At 41.0% G+C, this 13,222-nt stretch overlaps 1 protein-coding gene across 1 annotated transcript in view; it reads left to right on the forward strand.

Annotated features, from left to right (window-relative positions):
- The first annotated feature begins 6,955 nt into the window (after positions 1 to 6,955).
- Positions 6,956 to 13,222, forward strand: part of LOC134289649 (uncharacterized) — a 29,686-nt gene continuing 23,419 nt past the window's right edge. The window contains exon 1 of the mRNA XM_062855829.1: positions 6,956 to 7,666. Within this exon, the coding sequence (XP_062711813.1) occupies positions 7,580 to 7,666 (87 nt within the window). The 5' untranslated portion in view covers positions 6,956 to 7,579. The remainder of the gene's footprint in view (positions 7,667 to 13,222) is intronic.

A 13,222-nucleotide genomic window follows, 5' to 3' on the forward strand; every position in this document is an offset into this window, starting at 1 on the left:
CCCCGGGATCCAGAGTTCAATCACCAACTACCGACAAAAAACATTGGAACACAACGATTAACTCAACGGTAGCCCAATTTGACAGCAACGACATATGCGCGCAGGGGTGGACATTTTTTTAGTCGATAATGCAGAAGTTGTGAAATATTTCAGTTTTGTTTTGATGATTCCATGTATCATATAGCGAATGATAAAGTGATTATTGCATGAATGATATCATAATTTTTTTGTTCGAGAAAAAATGTGTTTTTGAATGGTAACGATTTAACAACCCATTCGGTCTATCATAAAAAGTTCGAAAATTGTACCTGCTATCATCCATATGATTCACGCTATCATTGGCTTACACACTTAGCAAAAATCACCGACTTCGGTAATATTTTACCGAAATCTCAACCGTTAAGTTTTTTACCGGAGAAATTCGGTGACGTTTACCGAACTTCGTTAAAATTTGACAGATAAACGATAACATTTTACCGAAATTTGGTAATTTTTACAGAATTTCGGTAAAAAACCATTACCGAACGTTCAGCTGTTGAGATTTCGGTAAAAATTACCGAACGTGGGTAGCTGTGTACAATCCATTGTATGATAACATGTATAATTAGAAAATGATAACCTGTATTAGCGCTGTATGATACCGTTTTATTCGGGTAGGCCACCGATCCGTGACGCGAAAACTAAATTCTGTATGGGTTGTTCTAATAGCGGTGGAAACCCAAATTTTCGGAACTTCGGAACTGGTACTAAGTATTGTTCCGAATCACGTTCCGAATGCTTTCAAGTTTGGTGCTGGTTTCTAATAAAGAAGTCTTCATGGACAACGATCACGAACCTAAAACGAAAGAAATTTGAAATCGTAATGAAGGTTCCCACTCAAACACTACTCAAACCGCTTTGAAAACATTCAGGGTGAAAATGTTTGACAATTCTGGAGCAGTGAACTGAAATTTTCGGTTGCTGTGATGCTGCAAGGGCTGTCGGCACGATCTGTCAGAATTGGATCACCCCTCATCACAGCGTAAAAAGCTGGATAATTTTTATTTTTTAGCCTTTTGTCTCGTCCCCGAGGGGAATGGCAGATCCGGATTTTTTGTGAATTTCGCTACTTTTCCTTCAAACCCCCAAATGATAGCTTCTAAGAAATTATTTTTTTAATATCCTTCCCAAACCCCCATCTATCCGTCGCTATCCGTTTCTAACCGTGTCCAAACCTCCAACGATTTGAAAGCGCTCACGGTGGTTTCATCGTGAACGCACTCTAGTAAGGATGTTTTAACGAAAGAGAAATGTCAAAACAAAAAAAAAACATTGATCAAAACAGAAGTCGGAATCCTCCTGATCGACTCGTTGATCCTTACCCGGGACGACCCGGAATCGGAATCATACGAAAAATCTCCCGCTCAGATGAAAAGTAAGTTATTATAATCTAAATCAAAAAAACATAAACGAACGATTTAATGGACTATAAACGCTCACACTCTCACTTCACGCATCAACCTGCCAGCAAGCTTTCTAGCTTCATCCCCCGATTAAATCTCGGATTAAATACAAGTCCAGCATACATACAGCTGTAACAAATGCGAACAACTTGAAGGTAATCCGGGAGGTCATGGACACACCAGCACGGAAGTACGTCCACTGGAATTGTGCCAGGAGTCAAGGTAGAATTGGCGATTAAAAGTAGAGGTTATGTCGTGAAAATTTGAAAGTTTGAAAGGGAAATACCAGTTCCCCATCAGTTTACTCATCATTTTTTTGGTGAATTTATCGATAAAATATTTTTTGCTACCCCGATCCCATATTAAATTTTATATGGAACGACTCAATCACTCAAATATGAAATGGGATTTCACAAAACTTAACCTTACTTTAGGAGGCCAATAGAACTAGTGAGATATTCCATCACAGAGAACAGACGTCTATCTTTGCTTTCTGCCTTGTGTAAAACTTTGTAACGGTCATATTAGAGTATGTGGTTATGCTCCCGTTGCGTGGCGCTAGCGTCCCATCACTTACATTGTTGTTGCCATTTTTGTTTCCAATGCTCACCGTTTTTGGCCGTTTGGCGCTCGTGTCGCTTTGTGGGCTAGTGTATTCTAACGCTGAACACTGCCATCGTGGGGTCAAATCGACTTTATAAGCGGGGCAGTCTCCGTTGGTGGCGTTGAAGTACACTTAAATCCTTTACACACGATTTTGACGTATTTTTGTTCGAGCTTAAACGTCTGTTCTCTGTGATTCCATCATCATTAAATCTGATTTACCACCAAAGAAAATACATATGCATGCCTAGGAAGGAACTGGAGCATAAGAGCCAAAGCCTGATCGATGTTGGAAGTCAAACGAGCAAAATATTTCTTCTTGGGTATTCTGTAGAGCAATTCCGCTGGAATCCTCGGTCTTAGCCGGCTGCTACGGACACCGCAAAAACAGCTAAAGCCATCAAAATTCTTTGTTCTTGTTCACATTTGACAGCTCGCTTGACAGTTTGTTGACAGGATGAAGAGAACTGGACGAAAATATCCGCCCATATCCGTTTCTAACCGTTCTATCCTCTTTGAAAGCGTTCACAGTCTTCTCTATCCCATACCAAATACACCGAAAGTAATCATTACGACGATATCCTCTTAGAACTTTTCAAAAGACATGGTAAGATTTTTGGAAAACGGCTGGTGCCATTCCCCTCGCTCGTCCCTAGCTTATAACACATACTTTGAGTGATTTTTTTCACCGTGTATTTCAGATAGGAACATTTTTGAAATCCCAGTGCGAAAAATGTCGAGCTCAGTCACACAACCCGAATAAAAAATACAGTAGAAAAACCGAACGTTGTATTGTAACAGTACTATTTAAAACCATATTTTTACAATAGAAACCACTGTAAAAATAAAAATACAAAAACAATAAAATGTAATGTAGAACCCAATACAGTATATTGTAAATAAGATTTTTACAATATACTATACGGGTGGTTAAGTATCGTAACAATATAAAAAAATATTTTTCTCCATATATATTTTTTTGCAAAACCATATATTATATTGTAAATGAATTGTTATAAATACTGATACGTGGGTTTTAATAAACCGTACATTGTATGGTACACATATGGTTTCAAACAATAAAATGTAGCGTAAATATATTGTTTTCAATTGTAGTTTCACTACTGGTTATACATTTAATTAAATGGTTTTGGAATGGTTCTCTTTTGTTATGTTGTATTGGTTTACATTACATAAATGTTATATTATCTTGTCATTTTCCTCCTGTTAATGGCATCTTAGGCTTACTAGCATTATGAGAATGCGCTTTGGGAATTCTCCAAAGCGTTTTGGATAACCCTTCATATTGGATCGCCCACGTCTAAGTCTGAGTCGAGGTCTGAGTAGTCTCTGATTGCATTAACAGTTGAAGCTTAGGCTCCCATGCCCCACCAGCCAGATAACTGGGTTTCGCAAACTAAGCATAATTTGAGGCAACACTTTGAGCGGCATGATGGAACTATGCCGAGCGCGCTAAGTATTATTAGACCACTAATGTAGTTGCATGAAGTGGGTGACGAGGTACATAAGTATCATTACAGCGTGCTTAACCGTTATTGCAATATTGAGGCTCCAGTTTGACTAAAGTTTGAAATACACGGAAATACATAACAACTCATGAGAAAACTGTGAAGTTCGATTCAAGTATAAGTTAGGTTAAAAAGCGAATCCGCAGACGAACCTATATTAAAAGTCATTTCAGTGTTCAGTCCAGTCCATGTGTTAAAGATGGCTCTACGTCAAAGATAAAGTTTGTCAATCGCATTTGATTCGATTGTGGTCGAAGGCAAGTTCACATGAGAGAAGAGGAGAAAATTCCCCTAAATGCAAATACAGAAATAATAGTGTTGAACTCATCCACTGATTTACGGTAATCTGACCTGCATCATTCCGGGTTGGCCTACATTCGTATTTCTCTCATCACACTCTACACACCTAGCCCGCCATATCTCTTGGACCCCTGCTTGGACCTGCAGTTCTTAGAATAGGACATTTGGTTTACCACTGATTTAAACATGTTATTGATTTTCAATTGATGTTTCAACTTATTCACTTTTTTCTTTCCTATGAAAGCTTTCCTTTGCATCAAAAAAGTCACAAACATCAATCCACTTATCCGCGAGCGGTAATGGCGGCGGCTTGCACAAATAACCGATTCGAATTATGACGTTTCTTGGGAATCGCAATCGGTTGGCGCCACCAAACGGTGGGTGAAGGGGTGAGGAGGAGAATGAAACTGTTTTGACTTTCCCCCAAGAAACGTCAAAATCCGAACCGGTTGGATATGCCCGGCGCTGCCATTACCGTTCGCGAATAAGTGGATAAAACAAAGCACGGAAAAAAATGTTAAACTGAATAAATCTGGTGTTCGATTTGAATAGGTCGAATCTGCATATGAATCACAGCAAACATACGACCTATTCAAATCGAACACCAGAAATAATTAAAAATTCACGGAAAAATAATGTTTCGGAAAAGTGAATGGTTCAAACGTAAGAAAAACAGTATAATATATTGTTACATAAAAATCCAATGTAAATGTATAGTATAGCGAACCATTTCATCACAATACACTTTATTGTAGCTGGTACACTGTATGGTGCAGAAATGGTTTTCACCATACACCCTATGGTTAGTTTTTATCCGGGAAGGATGACCTCAAATGTCAAAGTAGAACTATTTACCATTTTACTTATTTCGAATTTTCTCATTGTTTATAAGATAAGATGTTTATACATAAGATGTTTATACATAAGATCTATCTTCCCTCTTTCTGATAACGGCCCCCAGATGCGTAGTTGGATCGAGATGAGCCCTACAGCGACAGAAACAATGTTTGTTTACAAAACGAGTTAGACCCTTTAGATATGTTAATGCAGAATTTATTGTTTTTTTTTTCTGTTTGGTGACAAGCACAGTCCCAAGCACCGTGCATTTGTAACCGTTTGGTTACAAGATTGTAGATTTTTGTTTTGATATATGTTGTATGTGTCGGACCCTTCAAGTTTCTTGTGTAAAAACAGCAGATATACCACAGAAGTGAAAGGGTCAAGTACCGCTGTAATTGTGTTGTCGCTACCAATAATGTAACATAGCTGTACAAATGAGCGGCAACGAAATAGCGAATGACGGGAAAGGGAGAAAATTAAAATTTTAGCGGCCATTGCCTTAAATCGGCAACGATTTTAATCAGGCGTCCGTGTGCTGTGGATGTGCTTTGTGTCTTGCTTTGTGCAGTGGTGAACAATTTTCGTTTTCGAGGGACTAAATCACCCCCCCCCCCCCTTGACGTTAGTCAAGTGGAAACTTGGGAAGATACCCATTCAGGTAAATGCAAAACCCTGCACTTAATCTAGACCATCTTTTATAATGAATGTCCTGTCCAATAGGACCTCTTTGTATTGGACCTTAAGGTCTCCGTCCAGCACACGGCTCGGCCCGCGGAACCGGGAACGGTTCCCGCGCCTAACCGTTAAGGATTTCGTCCTCCAAGAAGGACCATCTCGGGCTAAAGCCCTAAACGCAAAGGAGATTTCCCCTCTCGGCCGTCCAAGGTGCTTAGTCCACGGCCGGCCGATTGCGTCCACGAGGGAAGACGCCTGCATCCCCCCCCCCCCAGCAACGCCCGCTGGCCCGTCGGCCGAGTACCGGCCCAGACACCGCTCGCCTAGCAATCCGGCGAGATTTCCGGCCGCACAGCTCGACTGGAGTCGCTGTGTCGGCCATCGAACCCACCAACCAACGAAAGCAGCGGTATGTACCGGTACCACCGAGTAGAATAGGTTACACTTAACAAATTTACACACTAAGATTATACACAGAACAACACGCACACGACACAATTAGGAACTTTTAATAAAATTATGTAAGAAACGTTAAAGATCTGTGTAGTTTTTGTATCGCGAAAGTGCCCTTGATTACCCAGTAGCTGGCCGACCCTAGGATTGCCGGAATCTCTTGCGTCTTGAGTCGGCCCGGCACTGTATAGTTTGTCAATTCGTTTCACATTACTCCCTGCGCCGTAGAGCTAGTGCTGCGGTTTGTCTCTCGTACAATTACGAAAGCTCTCACTCATACGTCTCTTGTCTCTCGGCAAAACGGGAGACAAGCACTTGAGATTGTGTGAAGCACACGCTTTTTTCGCACCGCACGGTGCATGCCGTCAATCCCTGCTTGCACGGTCAGAAAATTCACTCATTTGCTTTCTCATTTGTTGAGCTGTTCCCTTCCTTGGTTTCCTTGGCTGTTCCTTTTCAAGACCAACAATTGAAAAGGCCGCAACAACATTTTGTAAACAAACATGTTTCTGTCGACTTGAGGCCTTTTGAACCCCACCCACACATCTCACCAACACTCACAGTAAGCGCAAACATCAAGCTTTCTATATTCTCAATTTAGTTGAAAATCGGAGTTTTCGACTAGCGAAGTTGGGTTTTTCTCCAAATCCGTGCGTTGGATCTAACTTCGGAAGTGGTGCGCTGTATAGTAAACCTGGTCCGCTATACAGCGCACCACTTCCGAAGTTCCGACGCACGGATGTGGAGGAAAATCCAACTTCGCTAGTCGAAAATTCCGGGTTTCAACTGCACGGAGAATAAATGGTAGTGAGAAGCTTGGGTGGATCCCAGAAGGCCCCAAGCCGACAAAAACGTGGTTGTTTACGCAATGTTGATGTTGCCTTTTCAATTGTTGGTCTTGATTTTAGATCAGATTTGTGTGAATCCTGCTCATTTTTGAGTGACTTTTCTTATAGCAAAACTCGCCTGAAAATCAGCTTTTTCGGCGAGTTTCATTTTCGGTGACTCCAACCAGCTTATGGTAGCGAAATATTTCAATGCGTGCAAACACCTTCAACCGTCACTGTAAAATCGACCATTCTCATCGTTTCATTGTCATCCTTACAATGTTTACAAAAGGCTTGATCGGAACATTTTCCTTGCGTTTCAGTTGCATTTCAAGTTTAGCTCGCGAGTTGCATTTCGGTCAAGAAAATAGTGCAGTTTGCACCAATTGAAACTAAACAAACTGTAGTCAGTACGTTAGTGTAGTGTAAGTGCTCTTCATTCAAGTGAGTGTGTGCAGTGTGCAGAAGTTCTGTCGCTTTTGTGGACACTGTTCACCACATCCCATCCGAAAGCCGACGACAGATGCATCACCATCGAAAAACATGACATCATCTTGAGACGACGACGTTTGGCTGTGCTGTGACGGTCGGTCGGTCGGACGCGAATCAAATCGGAAATTATCCCGTATAGAAAAAAGAAGGTGCGATAAGCTGTGAACAAAAGTGTGTCATTGATCTGTTTGCTCCGTACTTAGTGCCGGCGATTTCGCGACGAACTTGAAGGAAAATTGCCATCATTGTCATCTGGGCTGGGTGCGTTCCTTGTTGTTTGTTGCCCTTGGCAAGAAGCTGCGCTTTTTGCGCGACAGTCGGAGGAACAAAGGCAAGAGCTCGAATGTGAAAAGGAAACGGCGAAGACGACGACGACAAAAACGACGGTCTCCAGGAGACGACAAGCATCGGGAGGACAATGGCTGCTGCGGCCGCATCCGGTAGCAGTAGCAGAAGCAGTAGCAACGGGACCATCAACAACTATCACGACATTTACGTTCAACAGGTAAGTTTCGGCGAAGCGGGAGGGCGTAGTAGAAGTAGGGTGAAGACATTTACGGTGCTGTCGCGGGGTCACCAGGAGATCAATTGGAATTGGTATCGATCGAAGGGTGGGTGTGTTCTGCAGCAGTGGAATTTGACCTTGATGTCCTATATTCTTCAATTGATCAGGAGTTATCGAGGCGCTTGCATAAGAAAATGAAATCAATCAATGAATGATTGCTTTTTATTGTTTTGAAAGACCGAAGAGGTGAAATCCTATCGGCTGATTTTATTATGGTTTGTCTACACTGAGAGAATTTTCCGTATATATTTCATGCGTGAAACTATATATTTTTTTGCAATTTATCATGGTAAATAAAATATGTATATGTCTATATTCTTTAAATCTATAGTTATCAGGTCGGTACCAGAGGCACGTTCTCCTCCATTTGGGAAATTTGTGCCATCGCCATGAACACGGGCCTATTACGGGCCATTTACCCGAGGGAGAGCATCGTTGAATCGCATAAGCGTACCACAATAAGATCAAATAGCGCCCTGAAGCGAGTATTTTAATAACGAATAAAGCGTAAAGATAGCCTAACAACAAACGTCCTGAAGATTCAGGTTTCTGAAGTCAGTTTTACTTAATACGACGCGTTTACCGAGTACTTGTAAACGCAGTTGCGCTAAAACTAAACAGTAATATTTCTAATGAAACGAAGCTCCATAATCGGATTCACAGCTATCACATACAAATGAATCAGCTGGCTATATATTAGCCATGTAATAGCTTGTCGGCAGTGGCCAGTTAATGCTTTGACTAGCATGCTGCAATTCTGCTTTGACAGATTTGTTAGATACTTCGCCACCCTTAGAGATGGTTCAGTACAATACAATTTTTTTGACGACATGATTCCAAACTATTCCAGTATAGACCTGACCGAGAACTATCTACGACGAGTTTGCTGCTTCATGCACACTGTGTACAACGGAAAGGCTTCTGAGTACATAGCACAACATGTACGGAGGGGAAACAATCAGCGTGCGAGGTCGTTCATCATACCACGCCACACAACGAGTACTCGCAGAAGTCTCCTAATCTACGGGGCATCTACCTGGAACTCACAACCACTGACCATAAGGAACCAAACAACGATGTCAACCTTCAAAGCTGCGCTTAATCGAGCATGAAGATGTATAATTAACACCTGAGACACTAACACCTATCCAAACCCCTAACACTAAAATATGTCATTTTGTAAATCTCAAATATTTGTAAGTGTCCTTGACCTGATGTATGGCTTAAGCTGGCAGGTTGCCGTATTATTTGAAAAATAAATGTAAAATGTAGATGTAAATGTGTTGAATGGCAGCTCAGGTCTCAATCTGAAGCTTTACCCAACACTTGGATACCGGAATAGCTGGCTCAAGGCCAATGAAGTCATGTGATGCTCCAGTGCAAGCTACCTTATCAGCAATTTCATTTCCAGCGATGGAAGAATGCCAAATGGTCAGGTACCTATACAAGGTGAACAGCGTTTGCTGCATTCAGCGGTGCAGTGTCTACCAAGTGAGTAAGACTGATACAGCCTTAGCACCAGCACCTGCTCGACCTTTGAGAAGGGAGCCATCAGTGTAACATACGATGCCGTCTGAAATACTTCTCTCCAGATAACCAGATGTCCACTCTTCCCGGGAAGGGAATTTCGTGGAAAATGTCCTATATGGAAAATTACAAGCAATTGTAAGATCACTTGGAGCAAGGACAACTTTGACCCAATTCACCAAAAGTGGAAACAACGAGGTGTGTGTTGATGTGCGGTTCACAGGAGTTTCCTCTAGTAGACCGAGTACCCATAGACGGTAAGTGCAAGAAAGTGCTTCTTGTTTGAGATGAATGTGTAGTTGGACAACGTCAAAGAGTACTTCGAGCGCTGCCGTAGGAGTTGAAGAGAACGCTCCAGACATCGCCATTAAGCACATCCTTCGGAGATGGCCTAATTTTGATTGGATCGTTCTCACTTCGCCCTTTTGCCACCACACCAGACATCCATAAGCCAATATTGGCTGGACCACAGTTGTGTAAATCCATTTGATATACTTGGGTTTCAGACCCCAAGTTGTACCAACAGTACGCCGGCATTGCCCGAAGGCCATACAAGCTGTCTTGATTCTGAACTCAATGTGAGGTGTCCAGGAAAGCTTGGAATCAAGAATGACTCCAACGTACTTTACCTGTTCAGTCACATCGATTTCAGAATCAAAGAGACGCAAAGGTCGAACGCCATTACGGTTTCGCCTTTCCGTGAAAAGAACAATAGGTGTTTTACTCGGATTAACCGAAAGGCCATATTGGCGACACCAACCCTCTACTACCTAAAGGGCACTTTGCATCAGATCGAAAAGGGTGCTGATGCTCATACCGACTAACAATGTTAGGTAGTCGTCGGCAAAACCATAAGTAGGAAAACCGCTATTATTGAGTTACCTCAATAGCATATCTGCTACGAGATTTCACAAAAGTGGTGATAAGACTACTCCTTGGGGCATCCACAAACGCTCGATTTCCTAATCGCCGCTTGACGCAATGTCGAGAAGAGATGTCGGTTTTTGAGCATCTGGTGAATCTAATTGGAAAACCCCGTGTGGCTTCCAATATGGCCTCGAAAGGCACCCTCGATATCTAAGAAAACACCCAAACAAGATTGCTTTTGAGCAAATGCCTTCTCGATATCGTAAACAACTTTGTGTAAAAGAGTCACAGTGGACTTTCCAGATTGGTAGGCATATTGGCTCACATGAAGAGGCACGTTGGCCAGATGAACATCACGGATGTGATGATCTACAATGCGTTCTAAGCATTTCAGAAGAAAAGAGGTCAAACTGATAGGTCTGAAACTTTTTGCTTCTTCATACGACGCACGACCCACTTTCGGAATAAACTTTACAGTAATATCCCGCCAAGATTTGGGTATGTACTCTGTAGCAAAACTGCAAATAAGTATTTTTTTTTCAAAACATGTTTGAAATATGTAATCAAATCCCTTCTGAAGCAAAATAGGATATATTCCATTTGCTCCAGGAGATTTGAAATGAGCAAAGCTGTTAAGTGCCCACTCAATCGATTCTATAGTTATGATACTCCGATCCGAAGCTAAAGAATCAGAACTACAAGAAAAGACATCAGGTTCATCCGAAGATGTGATATCCACACATCCAGGGAAGTGTGTGCTGAATAAGCAATGCAGAACTTCCTCATCAGAGCAAGTGAAAGCGCCATTAGGTAAACGAAGTTCGTTCACTCGAAAATCCTTAGATTTCGCTAGGATTTTGTTCAAACGACTGACTTCACTCAAACTGGAAACATTTGTACAAATGTTTTCCAGCCGGATCGTTTAGCAGACCGAAGAGCTTTCTTGTAATCCTTGCGAGCCATCCTGAAAGCCTCCGATGCAGCCGAAACTTGTCTGCTCCAACTCTTCCTTCATTGTTTCCTGAGCTTCGCCAGATCAGAGTTCCACCAAAGGGTTCCTCTTGTGGTCTTCACAGACCGCAGAAGGCAAGCTGCTTCGAAAGCTTCCATGATGAAGGCCGTTGTAGTATCAGCAGCAGCATCTAAATCACTTGGAGATTCCAAGCTAGAGTGTCATAATTGATGTTAAGTATCCAGTAAAGAGATCCCAGTTGTTTGTCCGGGGATTCCTGAAGCGTAAGGTTTGCGAAGCAACATTCAAGTGTTCAAAAAAGATGTAGCGATGGTCAGATAAAGATTTTTCATCTGGCACATGCCACTTGGTCAACTCGTGACTAATAACACTAGTTTACAGCATTTTTGAACTCGGTAAGCTGATGATCATTTTTGGTGTAGAATCATGCCCTGAGTTCGAAAACGCGAAAGAAATAAATTACAGTAGAGTGGAAATTTTTTCGACTTTCCATACAAGGTTGATGATTTGAAATCGATTTTTGTTCTATTTTTAAGCAAAGTCGCTCACTTCAAACATGTCATTCTTCGTAACCAATGCTCCGATTGAGCTGAAATTTTTACTGTAACTCGCCTACATATGATATGTCAAATAAACGTCGAGAAAGAATTTTTAAGTTGATTTGTTTTTATTAAAAAAAATACATTTCTTCAAAAAATTTTGGGAATTTTGCTAAAATTTAAGAAGATTGTCCCTAAAAATCGTCAATATCTTGAATTTCATCAATCTGACGCAAAACCTGTATTCAGATGATCGAATGGTATTGTATTCAGCTTTCCATTTATGGAAAAAGATTCAAAATTGGTTGAACAAAACGCAATATATTTGAATTTTAGTAAATTACATATTTTGAAAAGTTGTAAAACTCGATATTGAACTAAAACTCAAAAACTGTTCTACTTTAAATTTTTTGAAGGTCGGTTTCGAAATCAGCACTAAATTGTGCTTCAAAAATTTTGGTCGTTGACAGAAGTTCACGACTTTCATTTTATTTTGTAAACTTGTGTTATGCTAGAGCAAAGCGTAATGTCTAACACTGCCTCTTTAGCAGATACCATGAAGGTTAGGCGGTTACCTATGTTAAGTAATGCAAGATATGTACTACTTAAGTATTCCATCAGTCTCTCAAGTTAATGTCTGAGCTGACCCAGATGATATGGTGAGCATTAGCATCACTGCCAACAATTAGCGGAAGGCTTTTTGACGTGCAGTGTGCGATAACTTGTTTGACAGCATCCGTAGGGAACCGAACAATAGACGTATTTTCTGTTGAGGTTTCCAACAGATACATCAATGAACTAACTACATCGGTTGTTTTCCTACTCTCCGCATCGACTAATGTGGCGCTATAGCTTCTATGCGCGAAAAATCGCTAAAAGTAAAATATTGTATGGCGAATACCATCTAAAGGCAAATTCTTCAACGTGGAACACATTATTCGAAAAAATATTTGGTAGGGTAGAAGCTTCAGTTTTGGCCAGTCCGGAGTTTTGGCCATAGTGCAGTATTGAGCCTGTTGCGATCTAAATCGGCGTAAATTTAATTTTTACTAGTAGATCCTAATACAATATGATGATTGCAGCTGTGAAAACCACAAATTTTGATTAAAAACTAGAAGAAAAAAAATATATTTCCTTAAAAAATCTGCTCCCATATATCTATTTTGGCCAGGGTGCTTCTAATTTGGCCACTCCCATAAGAAATACACGTGATTGGCCAAAATAGAAACCAAATTTAAGAATATGGCCAAAACTGCGGCAGAGCTTCTATTTTGGCCAGTGCCACTTTTAATACAAAAATCAAGTATTGGTTTGATTTCTGCATTTTTCCTTTAAAATATAAATTGAAATTTTTCATTTGACGCATTGGTTGTTTTCATAGGATTATTGGTTATTTTAATAAAAATGATTTCCCTTAGACTGGCCAAAACCGGTGCCCGCACCCTAGTGGTTGTGCACAATGGTGACCACTATTAAGCCTACCAAATATTTTTTCGGGAAAAGCTTTGTATTTCATGTAATTCAAGTTTAGATGCATTTCGCCATACAAAATTAATGACTTACTCCTGCTGATCAACTGTGGCTGCGCGA

The sequence above is a fragment of the Aedes albopictus genome, chromosome 3 (genome assembly GCF_035046485.1).
Source record: "Aedes albopictus strain Foshan chromosome 3, AalbF5, whole genome shotgun sequence".
NCBI lineage: Eukaryota > Metazoa > Arthropoda > Insecta > Diptera > Culicidae > Aedes > Aedes albopictus.